The following is a 26,339-nucleotide window of genomic DNA, read 5'->3' as shown; positions in this document are numbered from 1 at the left end:
CCTTCCATCCGCAGTACCCTCCTCTCTTCCCACCCTTTCCATTTTCTCCTTTTAAATGTTTTCTAAAATTGCTTCCTCTACACAGTCTTTCCTGACTTCTTCCATGTAGCTTTATTTCCTTGGCTATTTCTAAACATGGCTAATCATAGAAGTATGAATAATCATGTTTCTGTAGAGTAGCAGATAATAGTATTCCATTGCCCTCTTAATAATTTTACAGAAGCTGTCCTGTTAGTTACCCCCAGTCTAAGATGCCATGAAACAAATCCTGTCACTTAAGGCCTTGGCTCTGATTGTGCTTGTATTTGCACTTGTGTGAGAATATGTGATTTTTGGAAACATTTCAGTGTCACTCTGTTTTATTCTGTTTCTGATTTCTGCCACTTGACCCACGAATAGCACTTAAAATAGTTTTTTATTCAGATGGAATTTTCTAAGGCTGTAGTTGGACTGATTTTGACAGATGTGAACTACCTATGCAACTGTGTTCAGAATTAAAACACACGGCATTGTCTTCACTCCATACTCCCAGAGGGATAAAGAATAGGAAAGCTATCAAGGGAGGGGGTGGGATACGGAGTTCTGGTGGTGGGAATTGTGTGGCGTTGTACCCCTCTTATCCTGTGGTTTTGTCAGTGTTTCCTTTTTATAAATAAAAAATTAAAAGAAAAAAATTTTAAAGATACTTTTTTTCTACCAAGGATATTACTGGGGCTTTGTACCTGCATGGAGAATCCACTGATCCTGGCTGTTTTTTTCTATTTATTTATTGTTGATAGAGACAGAGAGAAGCTGAGAGGGTAAGGGAGATAGAGAGGAAGAGCGAGACACCTGCAACACTACTTAACTGCTCATGAAGCTTCTCCCCTGCTGGTGGTGCTCAGGAGGTTGAACCCCTTGGGCCCATGTGCCCTCTACCAGGTACGCCACTGCCCAGACACAGTAATTCTCCTTTCATGATTTATTCTGGAAGCTTTATACTGTTGACTCTCATAGTTAGGCCTGACATTCATTTTGAATTTGTGTGTGTGTGTGTGTGTGTGTGTGAGTGATTTGTTTGAGAGCCTAGTTCCCCCCCCCCTTTAGTGAATATTCAGTTTTTACTGAGAACATTCTTGTTTTCTTTGGATTTCCTTGGCATTTTTGTTGAAAATTAAGTTTTGTAATCTTTTAAAAAATATTTATTTTTCCCCTTGTTTTATTGTTGTATTATTGTTGTTGTTGTTATTGATGTCGTCATTGTTAGATAGGACAGAGAGAAATGGAGAGAGGAGAGGAAGATAGAGGGGGAAGAGAAAGATAGACACCTGCAGACCTGCTTCACCGCCTGTGAAGTGACTCCCCTGCAGGTAGGGAGCCGGGGGCTTGAACTGGGATCCTTATGCCAGTCCTTGCACTTTGTGCCACGTGCACTTAGCCTGCTGTGCTACTACCCAACTCCCTGTTGAAAATTAATTAACCACAGATCTGTGGTCCATTTTAGAACTCCCTAGTCTGTTTCATTAACATGTATGCAGTACGCCAGTATCACACAATTTTATTATTTTTTAAATAAATTTCAAAGGTAGTATAACTCCCCCCCCCCAACGTTATTCTGAAGGGAAGAAAAAGCTCTTTACATGATCTACTATCTTGTGCATGTCTTGTGTACCTGCTGCTGTTGTCTTCATCTGTTTCTGTTCCTTTTTGCTTTTAAAGAATTGTTTTTTTGTCACTTGCAGGTGATTTGAGGCTGGTATTTTCTAGGGAGGATAAACTTTGCAATAAGAGAAATGCCAAGGACCTTCAGCTGACCAGAAGAAACTAGACTCTGCTCTTCCTCTTCCTCGCTATCACTGAGTATGAAGAACCCTTGTCTCCATGGCATACCTGTCTGACTTCTGAGAAAGTGTGTCGATTGAGATGCCCACAGGGCCAGAGCATGTCCTCGGAGACAAGTGTTGACATACCAAATCTAAAACGTGATAGGAAATGAACTGCTTCTGAATCATCTTAAAATGATACTTCTTTTTCTTCCTCTTTTGTCTCAACCAAAACATGCAGCCTCGTCTAAAGCAAGTCTTTCGCAGGAGTAGCTAAGGAGCTTTATAAGTGGCCGTTGCCAAGACTAGACTGTATGCCTAGCGGGCCCGTGCTGAACTGAAGAAAAGTGTCAACTCGGGGTGGCATTTTCCTTCCTGACTGCATGGGGAGAAGGGGGAAGAGAGAGGGGCTGGTTGGTGGCACACCCAGTTAAGTACACATAGTACTAAGTGCAAGGATCCGAATTGGAGCCCCTGGCTCCCCACCTGCAGGGAAATCGCTTCACAGAAGGTGAAGCAGATGTGTAGGTGTCTCTCTGTCTCTCTCCCTCTCTCTGTCTCCCCCTCCTCTTTCGATTTCTCTCTGTCCTATCCAATCAAATGGGGAAAATGGCTGCCTGGAGCAGTGGATTCATAGTGCCACTGAGCCCCAACGACAGTCCGGAGGCAAAAAAAAAAAAAGTGGGAAGAGAGAAATGCTGCATTCATAAATACTCTTCTCTGTTTCAGAAACAACACTCACAAGCAAGATTTCACGTTTCTTTTTTTTTTTTTATAAAATAATTTTTATTTATTTACTTATTCCCTTTTGTTGCCCTTGTTGTAATTATTGATATCATCGTTGTTGGATAGGACAGAGAGAAATGGAGAGAGGAAAGGAAGACAGAGAGAGGGAGAGAAAGATTCAAACCTGCAGACCTGCTTCACTGCCTGTGAAGTGACTCCCTTGCAGGTGGGGAGTCAGGGGCTTGAACTAGAATCCTTATGCTGGTCCTTGCCGTTTGAGCCACGTGTGATTAACCCGCTGCGCTATTGCCTGACTCCCAGATTTCATGTTTCTTTTCCTACATGATTCTGCTTTTAAGATAAAAAGGATATAAATGCATTTGATTATATATTGATCTTTTTTATTTGAGTGTTATGTTCACATGCAGTTTTGATCCTCCCAACTAAATTGGATGATGTCCTAGTTAGGAGTTGTATCTCCTGTTATTTTGTATCCTTTCCCTTAATTTTTCACATATGTTGATGGATATTATTCAGTTAAGCATCTTTACCTGTCCCGGTGAATAATAAGCCTTAGATGATAATAGGAATGCATGTGTTTTTCTTTCTACTGGAATTGAATTACTCCTTTGAAAAGCCTGAGCTTTGTATTTCACAAGACTTGGAATTTTAGAAGCCAGATAGGGAAAGAGGCAGAGGTGGGGCTACTAGATTCCCCCTTTTATGTAGTCGAGGCCTTAGGGAAGACAGTAGCATTTGGTGTCTGCTCTCATATTTACCTCCAAAAGACCACAGTAGATTATAAAACCAGTCAGGCAAATGGAAATGTCACTCAGATGTTCAAATAGATATTTTTAGATGTGCTTGACCTCTTAGTATTGACCAGGCAGCTGAGCAGAAACCTTCACTCCATAGTGTGGGAGGAGACAGGGAGCAGGTCCACCAGTGTAGTAAGAGCCTAGCTAAAATCCACTCACCTTCCTGATCAAAGGCTCTTTCTCTCCTCTCCTAGCAGTGCTGATCTGAGCCTTATTTTGCATGATACTTACTTAATTAATCTTCATGGAGTAAAAATCACCAAGCTGGGAAAATGGATGAATTTTTTTTTCCATGAGACTATGTATATGGTGTTTTATATTCCAGGTCTGAAATTAATTGCTCTTTTGTAGGTGTATTTACATAGTTTAAAATGAACTTCAGTTGTATTATTTGGGGAGGTTGTCTGTTTTGATTATAAAAGGCAGAAGGAGCATTTATTACCTGTAGTTTAGTGTTTGGTTCAAGGAGTGGAATTTGGGGCTACTCTATAAAGAATTTAATTAGAGGCCAGGGAGATGCACAGGGGTCATGCAGCAGACTTTCATGCCTGAGGCTCCCTCCCCCACCCCCCAGCTCTGAGGTTTCTTAGTCCTCAATACCACTTAGTCCAGAGCTGAGCAAGTCCTCATGAAAATAAGTCTTTCAGCCAGGGAAGACATCTCAACATGTTAGAACACAGGATTTGCTTGCCTGAGACCCCACCATAGGCCAGAGCTGAGTGCTGCCCTTTCTGTCTCTCTCTCATTTATATGTATACATATATATGTGAATAATTAAATAATTTACTTAAACAGTAAACTTTAAACTTGAAAACTAAAAAACTCTTAACTGGAAGAGTTTTTTTTTTTTTTTTTTTTTTTTTTTTTAAAAAGAACAAATAAAACTAAAAAGAAAGAAGGGCTGGAGGTAAAGAGATGAACGACAACTAACTACCAGATGGTTTCACTCCTGTGGAATCTAGAGAACTGATTTACATGAACTTGCCAAAAAAAAAAAAATTCAAAGAAAACAGAAGCAAGCCAACTTGTTTGTAAGACATACAAGAACTATAGTGGTGATCTTTGGGAGGTGGGAGGGTGGGGTACAGATTGGTGGTGGGTGTGTCATCTTACAATCTTGTAACAAACTATTCATAGCAAATGGAAAAAAAAATAAGGAAGGAAGGATAGATACTTGAGCAGCAACTTGCCCAGAGTAGGAGCCGCCTACTGGAGAGTTTGCCTCTAATTGTTTTTCCATTCATGTGGTCAATCTGTTGATGATTCACAGACTTCAGTGCTGAGACAGATGGGGACTGATCGTTGAAGACTGGGTTGATTGGCCACTGTCTGCTGGAGAGGGTATGGGGTACGAATATGGCTAAACACCATTGGAGGAATGCTTTCCTTAGTGGGAGACCAAACGAGCTGCATGGCATCATGGGATGAGGATGTGGATGTACCACATTAAATAGAGACCCACTACTGCTGTAGTTTTTCAGTTGGTGGGCTAGAATGTGTGTTCTTAATTCCTTTTAAGAAATATTTTCTTTCTCTTTATTTACTTACTGAAAAAAAATTTCAGTGCCAGGAACTAATTTCAGTGCCAGGAACTAATGCAAGATGCTGAAGTTTCAGAAATGTGTTAAGTGCTGACATGTTTTTCCTCCCATTTATTGAGATACGGTTATTGTATAAGGTTCTGTATGTTTTAAGGTGTACGGTATGGTGGTGATCCGTGTTTGTGCCGTGGGAGCATTCACCGCAGGAAGGCTGTCCGCACAGTCAGCACTGCCTTTGCCTCACAGACCACCCTTTGTTGGCACCTTTTGTGGTGAGGATGTCAAAGCCCTGTCTCATTTCACTTGCAGTCAGGCAACTCAGTATTGTTCCCTGTGTTACTGCAGTCACCACCATACATTGAATCTGCAGGAGCGATTCATCTTTTAACTGGACTACATTTATATCCTTTAACTCAATGTCTCTAGCAACCACAGTTCTGTGAGTTGCAAGTTTTTAGACCTCACACATTAAGTGCTATTAGTCTGTCTGGCTTACTTCACTTAGCAGGATGCCCTCAAGTTCCAACTAAATTATCACAAATGACAGAATTTCCTCCCTTTTAGTGAGTGGGTAATGTTCTTTTCATCCGTCTCTATGTTTTTCTGTCATTTTACCAGTGCATCTGTCAGTGGACACTTTGGTCACCTATGGTGTCCTGCTGCTTTAATCTATTGATGATTTATAGTAGTTTTTTTTTTTTTTTTTTGGTTGGGTGTTTAGAATTCTCAAGGTAGGGAGTCAGGCAGTAGTGCATCCAGTTAAGCGCAGGTGGTTCGAAGCACAAGGACTGGAGTAAGGATCCCTGTATGGGAGCCCCCTCACCCCCACCCCACTGCCAGCTCCCCCCCTGCAGGGGAGTCACTTCACAAGCGGTGAAGCAGGTCTGCAGGTGTCTATCTTTCTCTCCCCCCTGTCTTCTCCTCCTCTCTCCATTTCTCTGTGTCCTATCCAACAACGACGGCATTAATAACAACAACAGTAATAACTATGACAATAAAACAAGAGCAACAAAAGGGAAAAATTAAAAAAAAAGAATTCTCAAGATATATTATCATGCCGTCTGCAAATAGTGATACTTGAAACTACTTTCTTTCCAAAGTGGATTTCCCTAGTGTCTCTGTCTCTCTGTCTCTGTCCATCTGTCTCTCTCTCTCTGATAGACATGGCAGTGATTTCCATGGTTGTGTTGAACAGTAGTGGTGAGAATAGACATGCTTTTCTAGTTCCAGATTTTTAGGGGCAAAGCTTTTAATTTCCCTCATTGATTATGATGTTAGCCTTGAGTTTGTCACAGTTGGTCTTTATTATGTTGAGTCTGTTCCTTCTAGATAGTTTTCCTAGTCAGATCTTGTCAGGTCGTCTTACTACTTCCTACACTGATGTCAACCATCATCCAAAAAGATTCAGAGATCAATCTAGGGGCCTTGGATCTCTGTCAGTCCATAAAGATACTTAACACAGTGGTCCAGGAAATGGCGCAGGGAATAAATACATAGAATATTAATCATTATTCTGTCTTCCTCGTGAGCAGAGAGTGGGCCTACCTGCTGACCATTATACAGAATGTGGGTTCCTAAGTGGATTCCTTGTGGATTGTAACTCGCTGCTTCTGTAGCTAACTCGCTGCACCAAAGCACTGCTTTCTTGGGACTTGACTGGATCAGGTAACTACGGAAAGTAACTCTAAACATTTAGAGGGCATCTCTAAAGTGATGACTTGCAAAGGTTTATAAGTTTTACTTCATATTAAATAATTGACGGAGGAGAGCTCAGATGATATACAGGGCTGTCGTCTAAGCAAGATGACAGGCAGTTTTAATTTTCAAGCCCACACAGTGAATCAATGAGAGTGAAATGCCTTTCTATCAAGGACTGGAAGTGTATAATTCAGTTGTAATGAAATGTTTACTATATAAAAATATTGCCTTGATTGTCTACTTGAATACATTTTTTAAGTATTTATTTCCTATTGTTACCCTTGTTGGTTTATTGTTGTAGTTAGTATTGTTGTTATTGATGTCATTGTTGTTAAGATAGGACAGAGAGAAATGGAGAGAGGAAGGGAAGACAGAGAGGGGGAGAGAAAGATAGACACCTGCAGACCTGCTTCACCGCTTGTGAAGAGACTCCTCTGCAGGTGGGGAGCCAGGGTTCAACCAGGATCCTTATGCCGGTCTTTTGCGCCACCTGTGCTTAACCTGCTGCACTACCGCCCGACTCCCTTGAATAGATTTTTTTTAAACACAGTGCTGTGGAATGGACTCAGAACTTGCACACATGCAACACCACCATTGAAAGCCTACCAGCTGCAATTTTTCCATTCTTTATTATTTTTCAATATGAGAGAGATGGAGAGAGAGAGAGAGAGAGGAAAAAGAGAGGGAGAGGGAGAGAGAGAGAGAGAGAGAGAGAGAGAGAGAGAGAATAGTACTGCTCAGCTCCGGTAGGGCCAGGCTGAGCCTGGGCCACACACTTGACTATGTAACACATGATCCTAGGGAACTGTTTTGCTGCCCAAATTTAGCATTCTTTTGCATCGCAGCGATGATGATGTGGACACGTTGAGATGACTGGTAAAAGCGCTGGTGGTTAGAGCGTAGAATATTGGGGTTTGAGGGACCTCTATTGCGGCCATTTTGGCATCATCATTTCACTTAGGAGCAAACTGAGGTCTAGGGATTAAAGTGTATGGCTAGTTCTCAGTTGTGCTCTGAACTTAAAATTCAGCTTCTTGGTACTCTTTGCGTCTCATCTTGCTACCTGTCTCAGAACAGGGCAGTTGGGTACAGTCGTGTGTGGAGGACACTGTGCCGTCACTTGGTGGGGTGAGATGCATTTTGCCTCTAGGTGGATAAATACTTCTTTCTACGAGCGATAATGCGTATCAGGGAAACTGGGCTTCCAACTGAAGCCCACTAATTCATATATTTTATTAGGTAAGATAAAGTTAAAGCAAAGACAGGGAGAAAATACAGAACTATATACTGGCGGTAGTATACTTTTATGTACCAAAATTGTGAAGTTGGTATCCAATAACTTTTGGAGGACAGTACTGTAGAGAAAAAGTCAGATTTGTATCTGGCAGCATCTGACTGACAGAGGAATAAACTTTACAAAAAGCTCAACTTGATACATAGAACCCAGTGGTTTAACCAAGCATTAGCTAAGTACTAGTAACATTCTCTTTAATGTATACATCTGGGTGGGTTTCTTTTGATTATCTAAATATCTGTCATTATATTGAGACATATATGTTGAGATATATATGCCAGAAATTTGTTGCCAGGCTCTTTGAATTTCCATTGAGGCATATATTAGGCTAGCAAGCAATACTGGAAAGACAGTAGGAATGAACTTTCATCAAAAATTGATGTAGAAGTCATACGCCTTAAAGTGTACAAATTAGGTGGTGCATGCGATTGAGTACACACAACTCTATGTGTGAGAGAACCCGCGTTCAAGCCCCTGTTCCCTCCTGCAGGGGGGATACTTCACAAGCGGTGAGGCAGATCTGCAGGTGTCTCTCTCTCTCCATCTTTCCCTCCCCTCCCCCGCCCCTCACAATTCCCCTCTGACCTATCAAATGAAATAGAAAGAGGAAAAAAAAAGGAGGGGGGAAAGGCTGTGCCAGCACCAAGCCCCAGCAATAACCCTGGTGGTAATAAGAAATATAATAAAGTGTGAAAATCATAAATCTACAGCTCAGTAACCTTTTGCATATGTTTCCTGCTCTCACCACTCAGGTCAAGATATGAGTACATTTCTAGTCCAGAATAGGCTCCCTCGTGCCCTTTCTGGTCAGTAACTCCCTCTCCAAAGATAATTATGTGTATATATATATCCATCCATATCCCAAGACCATGTTAGACACATACATACTAAGGTTAAAAACTGTTAGTCCAATGAGTGTGAAGCTAGAATTTCTTATATGCTAGGAAAGAGTCTTTGAACATCTTTATTAGTAACTTGGCAGCTTCTTTTTCCTTTTTTTAAAATTTCTTTGTTGGGGGATTAATGGTTTACAGTTGACAGTAAAATACAATAGTTTGTTCATACATAACATTTCCCAGTTTTCCACATAACAATATAATCCCCACTAGGTCCTCCTCTGCCATCATGTTCCAAGACCTAAACCCCCACCCCCACCCCCACGCCCACCCCCACCCAGAGTCTTTACTTTGGTGCAGTACACCAATTCTAGTCCAAGTTCTGCTTAGTGTTTTCCCTTCTGATCTTGTTTTTCAACTTCTGCCTATGTTTTTCAACTTCTGAATATGGGATGAGTGAGATCATCTCATATTCATCCCTTTCTTTCTGACTTATCTCACTTAACATGATTTCTTCAAGCTCCATCCAAGATGAGATAAAGAAGGGGAATTCACCATTTTTAATAGCTGAATAGTATTCCATTGTGTATCTAGACCACAACTTACTCAGCCACTCATCTCTTGTTGGACACCTGGGTTGCTTCCAGGTTTTGGCTATCGCAAACTGTGCTGCTATGAACATAGGTATACACACATCTTTTTGGATGGATATGTTTGTTTTTTAAGGATTTATCCCCAGAAGAGGAATTACTGGATCATAGGGTAGGTCCACTTCTATCCTTCTGAGAGTTCTCCAGACTGCTTTCTATAGGGGTTAGACCTAGACATTCCCACTAGCAATGCAGGAGGGCTATTTTGTCCCCACTTCCTCTCCAGCATTTGTTGCTGCTACCTTTTCTGGTGTATGACATTCTTCCAGAAATGAAGCGATAGCTCCTTGTTGTCTTTGTTTGCATTTCTGACAATCAATGACTTGAAGCATTTTTTTTTTCATATGTCTGTTGGTCTGTTGGCCTCTCTTCTATGGAAAATACTTTGTTCATATCCTCTCATTTTTGGATGGGGTTATTTGTTTTCTTGTTGCTGATCTAGGTGAGCTCTTTATATATTTTGGTTATTAGCCTCTTGTCTGATGTATGGCATGTAAAGATCTCCTATTCTGTGAGGGAATCTCTTTGTTTGGATGGTAGTTTCTTGTGCTTTGCAGAAGCTTTTTTTTTTTTTTAGCTTTTAAAAAAATTTATATTTATTCCCTTTTGTTGCCCTTATTTTATTGTTGTAGTTATTGTTGTTGTTATTGATATCATTGTTGTTAGATAAGACAGAGAGAAATGGAGAGAGGAGGGGAAGACAGAGAGGGGAAGAGAAAGATAGACACCTGCAGACCTACTTCACTGCTATGAAGTGACTCCTCTGCAGGTGGGGAACCGGGGGCTTGAACCGGGATCCTTACAACGGTTCTTGTGCTTTTCACCACCTGCACTTCCTCTAGCGTTTGCCCTTCTCCCATAGGCAGTCAACAGCGTCAGGTTGAGCCTGATGTAAAGTTTCGAGACCTCCTTTGAATCTGGAGAGGTGGCAGTCTGTCTGTAGCCGCAGGGGCAATTCGGGTCGTCTCTGGCTTCCCAGCGATGGAACATAGTGGTGCACCGGCCATGGCCTGTTCGATAGCGATTGAGGAGGGCCCAATCATAACGTGCTAGGTCAAAGCCGGGTTGACGCTTGCAGGGGTCTGTGATGAGGTGTTTGTTCTTTACCTCAGCAGACTGCCAACTCTGTTTCCAAGAGACTGGAACAGAGAAGTTCAGTGTAGGCGTAGGGGACCAGATTGGGTGACGAGACATCAAGCGTTGGACAGGGTGGGCGAAGATATCCGCGTATATTGGCAGGTCCGGTCGAGCGTAGACGTGGGAAATGAACTTAGATGATGCTGCATCCCGACGAATATCTGGCAGGGCGATGTTGCTAAGAACTGGCAGCCATGGAACCGGGGTGGAACGGATGGTTCCAGAAATGATCCTCATGGAGGAATATAATTTGGAATCGACCAAGTAGACATGGGGGCTACGGAACCATACTGGGGCACAGTATTCTGCAGTGGAATAGCATAATGCCAGAGATGATGATCGTAGTGTGGAAGTGCTCGCGCCCCATGAGGAGCTAGCCAGTCTTGCAATGATGTTATTCCTCGCGCCCACCTTTGCTGCAGTTTTTATGAGATGTTCGTGAAATGACAGAGTGTGATCGAGAGTAACGCCAAGATAGACTGGCTGGGCTTCATGCCGGATTCTCGTATCGTCAAGCTGCACATTAAGCTCACGCGAGGCCAAGGCATGGTGTAGATGGAAAACAGATGATACCGTTTTTGCAGTGCTAGGGATTAGTCGCCATTTTTTACAGTAATCAGATATCAGAGACATGTCTTTCGTGAGTGTTTCCTCGAGGATGTCGAACTTGGATGCCTGAGTTGCACAGCAGATGTCATCGGCGTAGATGAACTTCCTTGAAGAAGTTTCTGGGAGGTCATTGATGTAAATATTAAATAGCGTAGGAGCCAGAACAGAGCCCTGGGGGAGGCCACTTGAGACAAGTCTCCATCTGCTAGACTTGTCACCCAGATGCACCCGGAATCTTCTGTTTTGGAGAAGAAACGATATAGTGTTGGCCACTCATGGAGGCAGACATCTTGAGATCTTGACTAGGAGACCACGGTGCCAGACCATGTCATAGGCTGCTGTGAGATCAACAAAGACAGCACCCGTCTTTAAATTCTTCTGGAATCCATTTTCAATGTAAGTTGAGAGGGCCAGGTCTTGTTCGCAGGTAGATCTTCCTGGGCGGAAACCAGCTTGGGCGGGTGATAGGAATTTCTCTGTAAGAGGAGAAATACGTGACAGAAGCAGCCTCTCAAGGAGTTTGTAACACACGGAGAGGAGAGAAGAGAGAAATTGGTCTATAGCTGGCGGCCAGTGTTGGGTCTTTCTTTGGTTTCAAAACCGCTATAATCTTCGCACGACGCCAAACTTTGGGCATAGACCACCTGCGCTTAACCCGTGCTACTGCCCAACTCCCTTTTTCAGTTTTTTTATTTCTGTTCATTTTTATTTTTTCTTTATTGGGGGATTAATGTTTTACAGTCAACAGTAAATACAATTGTTTGTACATGCATAACATTTCCCAGTTTTCCACATAACAGTGTGCAGAAGCTTTTTAATTTGATGTAGTCTCATAGGTTTATTTTTGATTTAGTGTTCTTTGAAATTGGATTTGTTTCATTGAAGATGTCTTTAAAATTTATGCAGAAGAGAGTTCTGCCAGCATTTTCTTCTAAGTATTTGATAGTTTCTGGTCTAACATCCAAGTCCTTGATCCACTTGGAACTTACTTTTGTGTTTGGTTTGAAATACAGTGGTTCAGTTTCATTTTTCTGCATGTTTCAACCCAGTTTTTTCAACACCATTTGTTGAAAAGACTCTCTTTTCCCCACTTAATAGTCTGAGCACCTTTGCCAAAGATTAGATGTCCATAGGTGTTGGGGCTTACTTCTGTGCTCTCAATTCTATTTCATTGGCCAGTATGTCTATTCATGTTCCAGTACCAAGCAGTTTTTATTACAATGGCCCTATAGTACAATTTGAGATCTGGGAATGTGATGCCTCCATTTCTGTTCTTTCTTCCTCAAGATTAACGTGGCAATTCTATGTATTTTATGGTTCCAGATAAACATTTGTAGCTTTTGTTCTATGCTCCTAAAGAAAAATTGGGTGGGATCTTGATGGGGATAGCATTAAATTTGTATATGACTCTGGGTAAAGTATTCATTTTGGTGATGTTAATTCTTCTAACCCATGACCTTGGAATATCCTTTTCTTATTTCTTGTGACCCCTGAAAGTTAAGTCATCTCATCACATATTAGTTAAGGATTCTATTTTAGTCCTTCCTACCTCATGATTTGAACGAGGGCATTTAAGTTCTATTTGTTCTGCAATTCATTTTGTCAAGGTCCTCCAATTTTTTTTTTTCCAAATTGAGATCAGATATTTTAAGGTGCAGCTGCATCTGTTCTCACTTTTGAAAGCAATACACTTAATGTGGTTCCATTTGTGCAGGAGTATCACTTTCCCAGTTATTTATACACATGTAATGAACTCGGGAAGAGCCTTAAACTTCGTTTTTATGGCATCGTTGACTGTTGCATATGGAATGGCTGTGTTGAATAAGTGTTGTCAAAAATAATGCACATGTGTTCTAAGAGACTACATAAATGATGCTATTTTATTTTTCTCCTTTCTCTCCTCTTTTAAAAGACAGTTTTAAACCAATAATTCCACATCTGTAAAGTAGCAAGAAAAAGTTTCTTCTTCTTCCTCTTCCTCTCCTCCTCCTCCTCCTTCTTCTTTTTTGTTTTGTTATCACCAGAACCACACTGATGTGAGGTAGGTTCAACATTTTCAGATGTTTATATGTAGAGAAGAGACTGCCAGAGAGAGGGAGGGAGACACCACAGAACCAAAGGTGCCCCCATTATGGCGGGGGCCAGGCTGGAACCTGGGTGGCACAGGTGACAAAGCAGGCACCTTTCTAGGTGACTTATCTTGTTGCAGGAAAAAATTCACCAGATTTCTGTAGCCAACCAGAGTTCAAATAACTGTTATTATTATTTTTAAAAATTTATTTTCCCGTTTGTTGCCCTTGTTGTTTTTTATTGTTGTTATTGATGTCGTCGTCGTCATTGTTGGATAGGACAGAGAGAAATGGAGAGGAGGGGGAGAGAAAGACAGACACTAGTGGACCTGCTTCACCACTTGTGAAGCGACTCCCCTGCAGGTGGGGAGCCGGGGGCTCAAACCGGGATCCTTAGGCCAGTCCTTGCGCTTTGCGCCACCTGCACTTAACCTGCTCTGCTACCGCCCAATTTCCAACTGTTATTTTTCAGCCATTTGCATTTGTATTCAAGTAAGGTCAGTTGATACGCTACAGTGACTAGTATACCTCTCAGGTTTTTACTAATTTGAAGGTTTCATATACATTTTCCCCTGGAATCTATTTGTGCAGGAACTCTTTTTTTTAATTTCTTTATTGGGGAATTAATGTTTTACATTCAACAGTAAATACAATAGTTTGTACCTGCATAAAATTTCCCAGTTTTCCATATAACAGTACAACCCCCACTAGGCCCTCTGTCACCCTTTTTGTGCGGGAACTCTTTGTGCTGTCTAGTTCCTATCATTGTGGAGTTTATAGAGTGAATTGTCTTTGGTGTCATTTAATGAGTTCTCTAGTTTTAGTTCTTGTAAATTAGTAGTTTGATCATGAGACTTTTGATATGAATGAGTTCTGATTTTCTTTTTTAATCAAGAATACTTCACTGTGATGTCAACTTAACTTGTACCAGGTGGTATGGAATACTCAGTTATTCTTCCTCTATTTTTGTTTTTAAAAACAGAAGTGTTACTTCATTTCTTACTTTTGTTTTAAGCTTTGTGTGAAGATTAGTAATGATATATGGAAAATATTTTGCAAAGCCCCCCCAACACACTTTAATAAATGGCTGCTCTTATTTGATTTCCCAAATTCAATTCATAGTTGAACCACCAGTGCCTAAAATATACTAAAGAAACATCTGAGTTGAACCTATAAACTGCTAACGTGTAGCAGTCCTTATCAGATTCTCTTAAGTTGCTCTGTGCTTAGTTCTTTCAGTGAAGCTTTTGTACCTGATAATATGTTGCCTTCGTAGTCAAGTTTTCACTATAGCTGTGGCTCCCCACCTGCAGGGGGGTGGTTTCACATGTGGTGAAGCAGGTTTGCAGGTGTTTGTCTTTCTCTCCCCCTTTCTGTCTTCCCCTCCTCTCTCCATTTCTCTCTGTCCTATCCAACAATGACAACAATAAGTACAACATTAAAACAACAAGGGCCACAAAAGGGAATAAATAAATAAATAAATATTAAAAAAAAAACTAGTGTCATATCACAAGTCTCTACCCCATGTTGCTTTGTGGTCATCACATTCTTCTTCCAAATGGAGCTGTCTTCCTTTTTTTCATAAAGATTTGCCATGTCTGTAATTGTTCTTATGTTTTTGAGTTGAACGCAGAAGTATAATATATGGGTCTTTAAGATACTCTGAGGGGCAGGGGAAATTGTGTAGTGGTGTTGCATCAGACTTGCATGCCTGAGGCCCCCTAAAGTCACAGGTTCAAACCCAACACTGCAGTATGCCAAAGCTATACAGTTTTTTGGTGTCTGTCTCTCTCTCTCTCTTTTGAAAATAACTATTTTTGAAATGTATTATTTCAAACCTTGTTAGATTTTTATGTTTTGAGGTGAGTTGGAGGATTAGCATTTTGTAAAATGTATGTTATGTAAGTGCCAGAATATTTAAAATTATTTTTATGTAAATATTTTTATTTATTGGCTAGAGGAAGAAGAAATTGAGAGGAGAGAGAGAGAGAGAGACACTTCTTCACCACTCATGAAGCTTTCCCCCTGCAGGTGGGAACCTAGGGGCTTGTGCCTATAACCAGGTATGCTACCGCCTGAACCCCCGGAATTGATATATTTCTAAAGAACCAAATTTGTCAGCTTTTAGGACAGTTGTTATGCCTTAACTTTGATATCGAATTATGGTATTTCTAAGTAGAAATTTATACCAGGCCCCCCAAATTATAGCATTTGTGGTAAAAATGCACGAAACGTACCCCCTTGGTCATTTTCAAGTATAGAGCCCATTACAAGTAAGTGTGCTCATATTGTGTCATGTAAGCACCACCACCATTCATTTCTAGCACTCTCAGCCTTGCGAAACTGGAACTCTACTATCCAGTACGTACACGAGGTTCTGGTTTTTCCTCTTCTCAACTCCTGATGAAGATAGGCTCTGACTCTTGTAGGTACCTTATAAAGTGAAGCCATTCAGTATTTGCCTCTGTAGCTGGCTTATTCCACCTGCCATATTATCCTCAAGATTCATGCATGTTGTATCCTATATCAGAACTTCCTTCAAAAAAAATTCACGTGGGGCGTGGGGTGGTAGCACAGTAGGTTAAGCGCACATGGCTCAAAGCGCAAAGACAGGCATAAGGATCCTGGTTCGAGCCCCCGGCTCCCCACCTACAGGGGAGTAGCTTCACAAGTGGTGAAGCAGGTCTGCAGGTGTCTTATCTTTCCCTCCCCCTGTCTTCCCTTCCTCTCTCAATTTCTCTCTGTCCTATCCAACAACAATGGCATCAGTAACAACAACAATAAAACAAGGGCAACAAAAGTAAATAAATAAATATTTTTTAAAAATTCATTTAAGGAATAGAGAGAGAAAACCATCACTCTAGCGTATGTGTTATCAGGAGTCAAACTCATGACTTAGAAATTTGTTGTTCCACCCACTGTGCCATCTCCTGAGCTGCTTGTTATTATTATTAGTGATTAATAATGATTGACAAGATTGTGGGATAAGAGGGGTGGAATTTCATACACTTCCCACCACCAGAGTTCTGTGTCCCATCCCCTCCATTGGAAGCTTCCCTTCTCTTTAACCCTCTGGGAGTGTGGACCAAAGGTCTTTCTGGGGTGCAGAAGGTGGAAGTTCTGGTTTCTGTAATTGCTTCTCCGATGGACATGGGTGTTGGCAGGTGGATCCACACCCCCATCCTGTTTCTCTCTTTTCCTAGTTGGGCAGGGCTCTGAGGAGGTGGGATTCCAGGACACACTGGTGAGGTCATCTGCTTAGGGAAGTCAGGTTGAAATCACAGTAGCATCTGCAGCTTGGTGGCTGTAAGACAGTAAGATATAAGCTGCTTGGTTTTTTTTTTTTAAGTTTTTTTGAGGAGGCTTCACACAGAAGGCTATCTCACTCCTCTGGGCCATTTGCTCATCTGTATAGATAGAGAGGAAGAGATACTCAAGCACTGTGTCTTCCTCCAGTGCAGTAGACACCATAGCACGGCCTACGTGGTGCTGGGGCTCAAGCCTGACTCGTGTGGTGAGGCACAGATCCTGCCAGGGGACTGTGCCTGCTCCTGAGCTTCTCTTTAACAGACCCTCCCCATGTTTTAACCGTTGTGAACAATGCTACTGGACCTGTGAACGTGGGTGTGAAAGTTTGAAGACTCTGTTTTTGAAGACTCTGTTTTTGAAGACTCTTGCTTTCCGTTCTTGGAGCTTCTATGCAGAAGGGGAATTGCTGAGTCATGCGGTGATTCTATTTTAAATTTTTGAGCAACCACCAGACTGTGTTGTGTTTAACTTTTTCACCAGCAGAGCACAGTGACTCTAGTGTCTGCACACTCCACTTCTTCTGGGAGGCAGAAAATTGTTGTTGACACTCCTTTGCAGTCAGTCACAACATGTTTGTATAATTAGGAGTGAGGTTCTGGCTACTGTGAAAACCAGAGGTGAGCGTTATGAACAGTGAAGGCTATTTTCATTCACACCAATGTGAATGAAAATGCTCAAGTGCTGATTCAAAGAAACGCTTAATTGGTTGTAAGAAAGATGTTTGACCCGATTGTTGATTCTTAAAGTATGAAAAATGCTCTTTTTTAAATATTTATTTATTGGATAGAGAAAGCCAGAAATCAAGAGGTAAGGGGGTTATGGAGAGGGAGAGAAACAGACAGACACCTGCAACCCTACTCCAACCACTTGCAAAGCTTTCCCCCTGCAGGTGGGGACTGGAGGCTGGAACCCAGGTCCTTGTGCACTGTAATGTGTGCGCTTAACCAGGTGTGCCACCACCCGGCCCCGACAAATGCTTTTAGGAAGAAAACAGATGGAAGTGAGGTGAGGGAAGGAAATACTTTATTTCCAGCACCATAAAGGCTTTTGTTGTTGAACGCTAGAGGAATGTCACATTCCCGCTTGCTCCAATCACTTCTCCTCAGTGCCATGGATTGACGAGGACAAGTATACATTGTTGGGCCCTCACCACAAATTGCTTTTCATTGCTTTTTATCCACTATTTTCTCCACCCTTCCTATGATAGCAACTCTGGCCTTGGAGCCGTTCTTAAGACAAGTGAAAGGCTACAGCAGCACACAGTTCCCAAAAAAAGAAGGCGGTGGTTCATAGGACCGCCCCATTGCTAGCATGGAGGGAAGGCTTCTAGAGAGCAACGGACTGATTTTTCAACTTTTATTGACACATGCTTGATATACAGAAGCCTACTCGGTGTGAACATCTTGATGAGTCTGGACGTGAGCTACACACCTATGATACTCTTACCAGACAAAGTAGTAAACATCTCTGTCACTTTCAAAAGCATTCTTGTATATCCCAAGGGGCCCATAACTGATTTTTGCCCAAGCCTGAGAGCTAACCTGCAGGTGGGCTGAAGATATTGTCTGGGAAGATGGTGTCAGAGTTGGGAATTGGCCGAGAAAGCTGGGTCAGGGCAGAGAGTAGCTCCCAACATGAGGAAAGTATATAAATACTGTATATAAATAACTACAAACCCCATCGATCTGACCCAAGGCCCGTGTCTGTTACATTCAGCACGGGAGCCTGTGTGACCTGTTGAGTTCCTGGGCGACTGAACTTGCAGTCCATGGTCACAGCTGGAAACATTCTAGGCTGCACTCATCTGGGAAAGATGGAAAGGGCCTGGGAGTATGGGTTGACCTGTGCCCATGTTCACAGGAGAAGCAATTACAGAAGCCAGAACTCCCACCTTCTGCACCCCATAAAGATCTCTAGTCCATCCTCCCAGAGAGATAAAGAATAGGGAAGCTTCCAGTGGAGAGGATGGGACACAGAACTCTGGTGGTGGGAATTGTGTAGAATTGTACCCTTCTTATCCCACGGTCTTGCCAACCATTATTAAATCACTAATAAAATAAAATAAAATAAAAATATATAATAAAAAAATTAACAGTCAGGGCCAGGAAATAGCTCAGCTGGTAGGATACACATCTTACCATGACTTGAAGCCCTGGGTTCAAGCCCCAGCAGCACACGGCAACATCATGTCATGGGGCAAGTAGCATAGGTACACAGCACTGCTATGGAATTTCTCTGTTTCTTTCCTTCTCTCTCTCTAACTGAAATCAAAAGAATGAAGACAAAAAAAAAAAAGCATTCTTGTTTCCTTACACTGTTAACTATTATAGTTAGAACACTTAGCATGGGTTATGCTGTCTTAAATCACTGCGCGCGCGTGTGCGTGCGCGCGTACACAACACTGTGCGGTAAATTCCATGTGCTAGTGTTACAGTGATCCAAGAAGTTCTAGAGACCCACTGTGCAATGTAGATTTGTACAGCTTTTTTTTTTTTTTTTTTTAAGCTGGTGACTTAGCACAAAAGCTTCATTAAGTAGGTTGATCGAAGCATAATGAGCATTTAGAGCTGTGGTCTCAAAGTTGTCTTTTTTTTCCCCCCAACTTCACTATCAGTTTAGTGAGGGAGGAAGTGCTGGATTACAGGGTTGTCACCAGGATAGTTTCACATGTCCCCATCAGTACATTTGACCTCACACCAACCAGATCCATCCTCCTCCCCAACCTCAGCACCATCCCTTCTGTCTTCTGAGTCTGAGTTAGTCCTCAGGTTTGCTGCATAGACCATAGTCCTTGGAAGCTACAACGTGAGTTTTCCTTTGCTTTTTTACGTAGGTCCCACTGGAATTCATTCATCCATCCATCTATCCATTCATCCATTCATCTGTCCATTCACCCACCTATCCATCTACCCATCCATCCCTCCCTCTACTCTGTCCTTTCTTCTCCTTTTTGACTTTAGACATGGGTGAGAGCAAGAGAGAGAGGGTTAAGCAAAGACAGGAGAGAAACCACAGCACTGCTCTCTAGGTTTGAAGCTTCTCCTTTGCATAGTGTTGCCAAGTGGGAGTCGGGGGTTCAAACCCAGGTTCTAGAGCGCGGCCAGGTGTATGCTCTGCCCAGGAGCACTATCTCCCCACTCCTGCTGCTGGCAAAGTATAGTTTTATATTTGATGGTTGTGACATAGTTGTTAAAAACATAGCTTTGTTAGTAAATGCTTCCCCTTACAGCACCTCTCTGCAGCTGTAGTAACAGCTTAAGCCCAAAATAGAGAAGTGTTTCTTTTTTTCTTTCTTTTTTTTTATATCCCTTGCTCTAGGAACTTTGTTAGTTTAAGTGTAGACAGTAAGGCACTTAGGCACTAGTTCTTCCATGAATAATGTCTAGAGTGCTGATAATAAAGGGAACAAAAGAGGGAAATAATATTCTTTAAACTTTAAGTTTCAACTAGTAATTACGTCTAAATAAGGATCCAGGCCTAGTTTGAGCTTAGCAATTTGGAGAAAGAAACAGGTCTTCAGAAATGTTACACACGGTTCTCTTTTGCAAAAAAAAAAAAAAAAAAAGAATTCTTGGTTATAGAAGCATTATACATTGTCTAAAAATCAAAATGTTGGGGCCAGGTGCTGGTACACGCCGGGCAGGTGCTTCATAAGCGGTGAAGCAGGTCTGCAGGTGTCTATCTTTCCTCTCCTTCTCAATTTCTTTGTCTTATCTAATAAAATGAAAAATGGTCTCCAGGAGCAGTGAATTCATAGTGCCGACACCAATCCTCAGTGATAACCCTAGAGACAAAATAAATAAATAAAATCAAAATCAAAATGTCAGGAGTGACTACATTTCTGTTGCAAAAGCCACTCCCTAGAGGTTAGTGCCATTAAGTTTATACTTAATTACTGTTTAAAAGTACTTATCTACTTTTCTGGCTTTACTAACATTTAAACATCTTTTGATTTCATCTCTGGACAATAGAGAAATTAATATATTTGTACTTTAAAACTCACCGTCTCCCTCTAGGATTTCTTGATATACATTTTTAAATTTTGACTTCAAGCAAATAGTAAAAACTTGTTTTCTGAGCTAGGGAGGCAGCAGGAGTTCACAGGACTCGTGTGAGAGAGCTCCTGCTCCATTCTAGGCACTGCCTGTAGCCAGAGCCGAGCTGAGTAGGAGTCTGTCTAAATAAGACAAAAACAGACTTGTTTCTAGACAGACCAGCTGTGTCCCTTACTGTGTTAAGATAGTAAGGAAAGGCACTCCCCCCCCCCCCCCTTTTTGGTCAGAATTGAGGCTTCACCACTCTAGACTGACTTTTTCAGATAGAAAGAGACAGAGACAGAAGAAGAGAGGGAAGACATCTTCACACCAGAGCTTCCTCTAATGCACTGGGGGGGGGGGTTGGGGCAGGGGGAGGACACAGGACTAATGTGTGTGATAAGAACAAGTGCTTTATCTGGGGAGCTTTTTTGCCACAGCACCTGCTCCCTGGTTTAACCAGGCACCTTACTTGGATTTTACTGTGTGTTGTTGTCTTCTTCGTGGATGTAGTACATAGTGTGATTATGCAAAATTGAAAATCAAAATATAAAAAGTAACAAAGCAAAGCTTCTGAATCAATTCATGCTATAGATTGTGACTCTTGGCTCGTAATTATCCTGGGCTCTGAAGGACCGCTTCTGTCCTTACAGATTCCTAAAGAGACTCCATCCCCTCTCCTAACTTCATTCCATGTATATGCTGACTCCCAATTCACTTTTTTTTCTCTTTTTTGTCTCCAGGATTGTCGCTTCATTTTGTTATTGTTGTTATTGGTATTGCTGTTGTTGTTGGATGGGACAGAGATATATTGAGAGAGGAGGGGAAGACAGAAAGGGAGAGAGAAAGATAGACACTTGCAAACCTGCTTCACCGCTTGTGAAGCGAATTCCCTGCAGGTGGGGAGCCGGGGTCTCGAACCGGGATCCTTGCTTCAGTTCTGTGCTTTGTGCCACGTGCGCTTAACCTGGTGCACCACCACTCATCCTCCCCCCGCCCCAGTTCACGTTTCTAGCCCCACTTTTACTCCCCCGTCTCCCATGTGCAGGTGTGTCTTCTTCCTTCTTGCTAGCTCTGTGTGGGTGTCTAACTGGTTCCTCAAGAGGAGCATCTCCCCAGTCAGCCCCTGACACTTCTCTCATTCCTCTCCTGATGTTTTCTGCAGCGTACTCCATATCTGTTCATGCTAATCTCATTCTCATAGTTACTCTAAATTCATTATTTCTCCCTTTCTCCCTCCTTTCCTTTCTCTTCCCTAACTCTCTTGTTTACACTCTCCACCTGTTTTTATCAGCAACCCTTTATCTTGCCTGGATGATAGCAGTGACTTTCTATCCATGATCCAGTCTCAGCCCGCCTGTCAGCCACAGTGACCCGGCATATGTCAAGTCTGTCAGTAACTGGTTTTTCTTGCAGCAATGGCTTCTGACCTTATGCAGACTAAAAATTCCAAGTCTTGCTGTTCTACTCAGCGCCCTGGGATTTGGTCTTTCTGTTCCCACAGCTGGTCTTCTCCTGACCCCACTTACCACACCCCTCGGGGCTCCTGCCTCAGGACCTGTTTGCTCGTCTTGCCTCTCTTCCCAGAAGGATGCTCTAGCTCACTCAGTGGCTTATTTCCCTCAGGTTAACGCAAGCTGGGCTCTGACTCAATCCTCTGTAAAACTTCCTGAGAGTCGGGCGGTAGCGCAGCGGGTTAAGCGCACTTGGCGCAGCAAAGTGCAAGGACTGACATAAGGATCCTGGTTCCAGTCCCCGGCTCCCCACCTGCAGGAGAGTTGCTTCACAAGCAGTCGAGCAGGTCTGCAGGTGTCTATCTTTCTCTCCTCCTCTCTCTCCATTTCTCTCTATCCTAGCCAACAACGACAACATCAATAACAACAATGAAACAAGGGCAACAAAAGGGAATAAATAAATAAATATTTAAAAAAACTCCCACTCTGTAGCATGTCACATAATTAATTACTTCCTAACACTTTCTCTTTCTGGCACTGATTATTTTACTTGATGTGTTACATGTTTTAATTACCTAGTTAAAAAATTCCATCAGCCTATGCCCTAGAAATTAAGCCACTGCAGTTAGTTAAAACAGATAGGAATTGGATAGTAATGACATTTTTAGAAAATTGAAATTGAAAGACTATTTCTGGCATTTAGGTTAGCTTAGCATTAAAATGTTATAGCAGTAGCACAAACAAGCTGACATTGTATAATTATAGATAAAATAATCTCAGTGAAGAAGTCGCATGATCAGAGAAGGCACAGTGGTAGAGTGTAGGACTTGCATGCATGAGGTCCTGAGTTCAGTGCCTGGCACTACATGCACCAGAGTGGTGCTCTGTTTCTCTCTTTTTCCCTCAGCAAATAAATGTAGATAGAACACTTTAAACCCCATAAAGAATTATTTGAGCTCTTTGGCAGCATATCTGTTAAAATTAGAATGGTGGGAGTCGGGTGGTAGTGCAGAGAGTTAAGTGCAGGTGGCACAAAGCACAAGGACTGGCGTAAGAACCTTGGTTCGAGCCCCCGGCTCCCCACCTGCAGGGGAGTCACTTCACAGGTGGTGAAGGAGGTCTGCAAGTGTCTGTCTTTCTTTCCCCCTCTCTGTCTTCCCCTCCTCTCTCCATTTCTCTCTGTCCTATCTAACAACAACGACATCAATAGCAACAACAATATAACAACAACAACAATTAAAAAAGGGGGAGCAACAAAAGGGAAAATAAATAAATGTAAGAAAAATTTGGAACGGTACAGAAAAGATCAGTATGGCACGTGTGCAGGATGGCATTCCATGTTTTCTAGCCCTTGTGAAAACCCACCTGGAGAGTTCCTGAAACTATTAAAAATGAACCTCCCAGATGACCCAGCACTCTGGTCCTGGGCATCCAGCCAAGAGCACAGAGACACCTGTGGAGAAAGGTTCCTGCACAGCCATGTCTGTGGCAGTGCTGGCTGTGACCACCGACATCTGCAAGCAACCCAAGTGTCTGACAGCAGATGAATGGTCAAGAAAGTTGTGAGGTGCATACAACAGTGGAATACTACACAGCTGCAAACAACAGCAGCATTATCCTCCTTTGCTGCAACAGGGCTGGGTTAGTGGCAATTGTGTTGATCAGGATGAGCCAGAAGGAGAAGAATGAGTACTGGATGGGCTCACACACAGATGGGCTCGGGTAACACAAGGCAAAGGCCAGTGCAGGGTGACTCCTGCAGCAGCTGTGGGGGAACAGGGGGGCACGAGCTCAGGGAGGGAGTGAGCTCGGGGTCGAGATGCCTGTGGGAGAACAGTCAGGTGCTTTGCTTGAGAGGGAAAGCTATGGGTGCCCATCGTGGGCAAGTGTGGAGATGTGCCTTAATGACAACGCTCCCATAAACCAGGCCTGACAGTGGTGCACATGTTACAGTGCACAAGGCCCCAGGTTCAAGCCTCCAGTACCCACCTGCAGGGGGAAAGCTTCACAAGTGCTGAAGCAGGGCTGCAGGTGTCCCTCTGTCTCTCTCCTTCTCCCTCTCTCTCTCCCTGCCTCTCCATTTCTGACCATCTCTATCCAGTAAGTGAATAAAGACAAAAACAAAAAAATCCTGTAAACCAGAGTTTCCTCAATGGTATGATACTGAGGTTGGGAAAGAAAAAGCCAGTTGAGAGCTATTGGATCAAGCAGGCTACAGCATATAGTAGTTCACATCTCAATCTTTGATCTAGTTGAAATTTCTCTGTTTGGAATGCTCACAGTACAACTGTGTGCTGTTAACCCCGTTGCTGGTAGTGCTGTTGAAATCTCATCCTCTGTTGACTTCTGAGTAGTAACATAATTTACAGGATCTGGATAAAAATTGGTTTGTAAGAAAACCAGGAAATAATGTGCAATATGAAAGCAGATGAAGGACCATAGAGACAGCATAATGGTCATGCAAATAACTTCCAGCCCTTCAGAACCCAATTAAAAAAGAACAAGCCCACCAGATCTATGGAATCTTGTCGGCACAAGGTCCCAGAGCAAACTTGGCAATCCAAAAAGTAACTTTCACCAACGTTTATATTTGAGTGGAGCCTTTAATCACTTACACAAATCAAGTGTATTTAGGCCCAAGTAGTAGATGTAGTGGGATGTGTATTACTACTGTCTTCCCAAAGGTGTTGATTTCTAACGAAAATAGCTATTTCCCAACATTTTCCAAGTAGGATACGAGCACATTTCTTTGTTTCCACCAGTATAATAGTAAAAGATAGCAGATTCTATTTCATTAATTATTAATACATTTTAATTTTTTTTTCAGATTTTGAGCAATTAACAGTATTCATCCTTGCTCTTGATTTTCCCCTTTTTATTTAGAATGGGCCTTTTCTTTCACCAAATCTTTCTTTTTCAGTGCCCATGTTTTAAAAGCCTGTTGTCCCCCCACCACTACACCACCTCTACCCATTCTTGGATTTCGCAATAACCTTGACCTAAAATTTTAGCCTTTAATGTTTCATTTTTAATGTTTACGGTCTTATACCATCCATAATACATATGCTTCCCTCTCTCTTTCCCTCCCTCCCCCCCTCTTTTTTTAGGTTTTCCACATTTACAGGATGGCTAAACATTAATGGAAAGAAAAGCTTAAGCCTATCTTCTTTCACTATGGAGTCAAATTTGGCAGATGGAGAGCCTGACCGAGCTTCGGTGAGTCAAGTTCAAATATTACATACTAAACTACTGTTGCCTGTACCTGTAAAGTTCTTCTTTCTTTCTTTCTTTCTTTCTTTCTTTCTTTCTTTCTTTCTTTCTTTCTTTCTTTCTTTTTGTCACCAGGGTTATTGCTGGGGCTTGGTGCCAGCACCATGAATCCACTGCTCCTGGCAGCCACTTTTTTCCATTTTTATTGGATAGGGCAGAGAGAAATTGAGAGAGGAGGGGGAACTGGAGAAAGAGAGACACCTGCAGACCTGCTTCACCGTTTGTGAAGTGACTCCCTTGCAGGTGGGGAGTGGGAGTTCGAACTGAGATCCGTGTCCCAGTCCTTACACTTTGTACTATGTGCACTTAACCCTGTGCACCACTACCTGACACAGCCCCTTCCCCCGTAAAGTTCTTGATGCAAGCCATGACTATTTTAAAATGTATTGAAAGTAAGTATCTTTAATGTTTTGACCTCTCTGTTGATAGGAAAATTATAGTTTCCTGGTATTTCTATCCCAACACCTCCCTTTTCCTCTTTCCTATCACCTCCTGTGTGTCATTTACTTGTGTGATGCTTTGTTTGGTTTGCCCCAAACAGCTCTTTATCACAAAGAGAACTCTTTGTCACATCAAGAGAATGTTAACAGTTAAGGAAATCACTTGTAGCTATGAGTAGGTGGAGAGAGTAAATTAGTTAACACTTAAAAAATGAAGCATTTGTCAAAAATATTCTTTGTATAAGAATATAAAGATTTAATAAAAATTGCCACTTGTAATTGTGATTAAACTCTACTCAGAAAATCAGTAGGCATAGTGGTTAAATATATCTTACCCAGTTAGTAATAACAAAATAATAATGGCATTCCCCAGTAAAGGTAGGTTAAATGGTTTGTCACTACAGAATTTTTGGTTCTAGATAATCTAAATTTCCTTTGTTGCTTTTGAGAGATTCCATTGCATATTGATTTCTAGATTATTATTAATGTTACTTGGTAAAGTCAAGATGCCACTTGGTAACACATTTAATGGCTACTCTTTGTTGGGTGGTAGACCTACTGACAAGTTTGTGTCACTGGAACATTAGAGTCAGACTTTTTTCCTTGTCATATGCAATGGAGTTGAGAGTCACTGTTAGTTTTTGTAAATTTC

General features: G+C 42.0%; 1 protein-coding gene across 5 annotated transcripts in view; it reads left to right on the top strand.

The window, feature by feature from the left end:
* Positions 1-26,339, top strand: part of OSBPL8 (oxysterol binding protein like 8) — a 182,443-nt gene that overhangs the window by 33,207 nt on the left and 122,897 nt on the right. For all 5 annotated transcript variants that reach the window (XM_060191341.1, XM_060191340.1, XM_060191348.1 and 2 more), the window contains one exon: positions 25,085-25,193. In XM_060191341.1, the coding sequence (XP_060047324.1) occupies positions 25,152-25,193 (42 nt within the window). In that variant the 5' untranslated portion in view covers positions 25,085-25,151. Of the gene's footprint in view, positions 1-25,084; positions 25,194-26,339 lie in introns of those variants that run through there.

Source organism: Erinaceus europaeus, chromosome 5 (genome assembly GCF_950295315.1).
Source record: "Erinaceus europaeus chromosome 5, mEriEur2.1, whole genome shotgun sequence".
NCBI classification, from domain to species: Eukaryota; Metazoa; Chordata; class Mammalia; order Eulipotyphla; family Erinaceidae; genus Erinaceus; species Erinaceus europaeus.
This window is presented reverse-complemented; position numbering and strand designations above follow the sequence as displayed.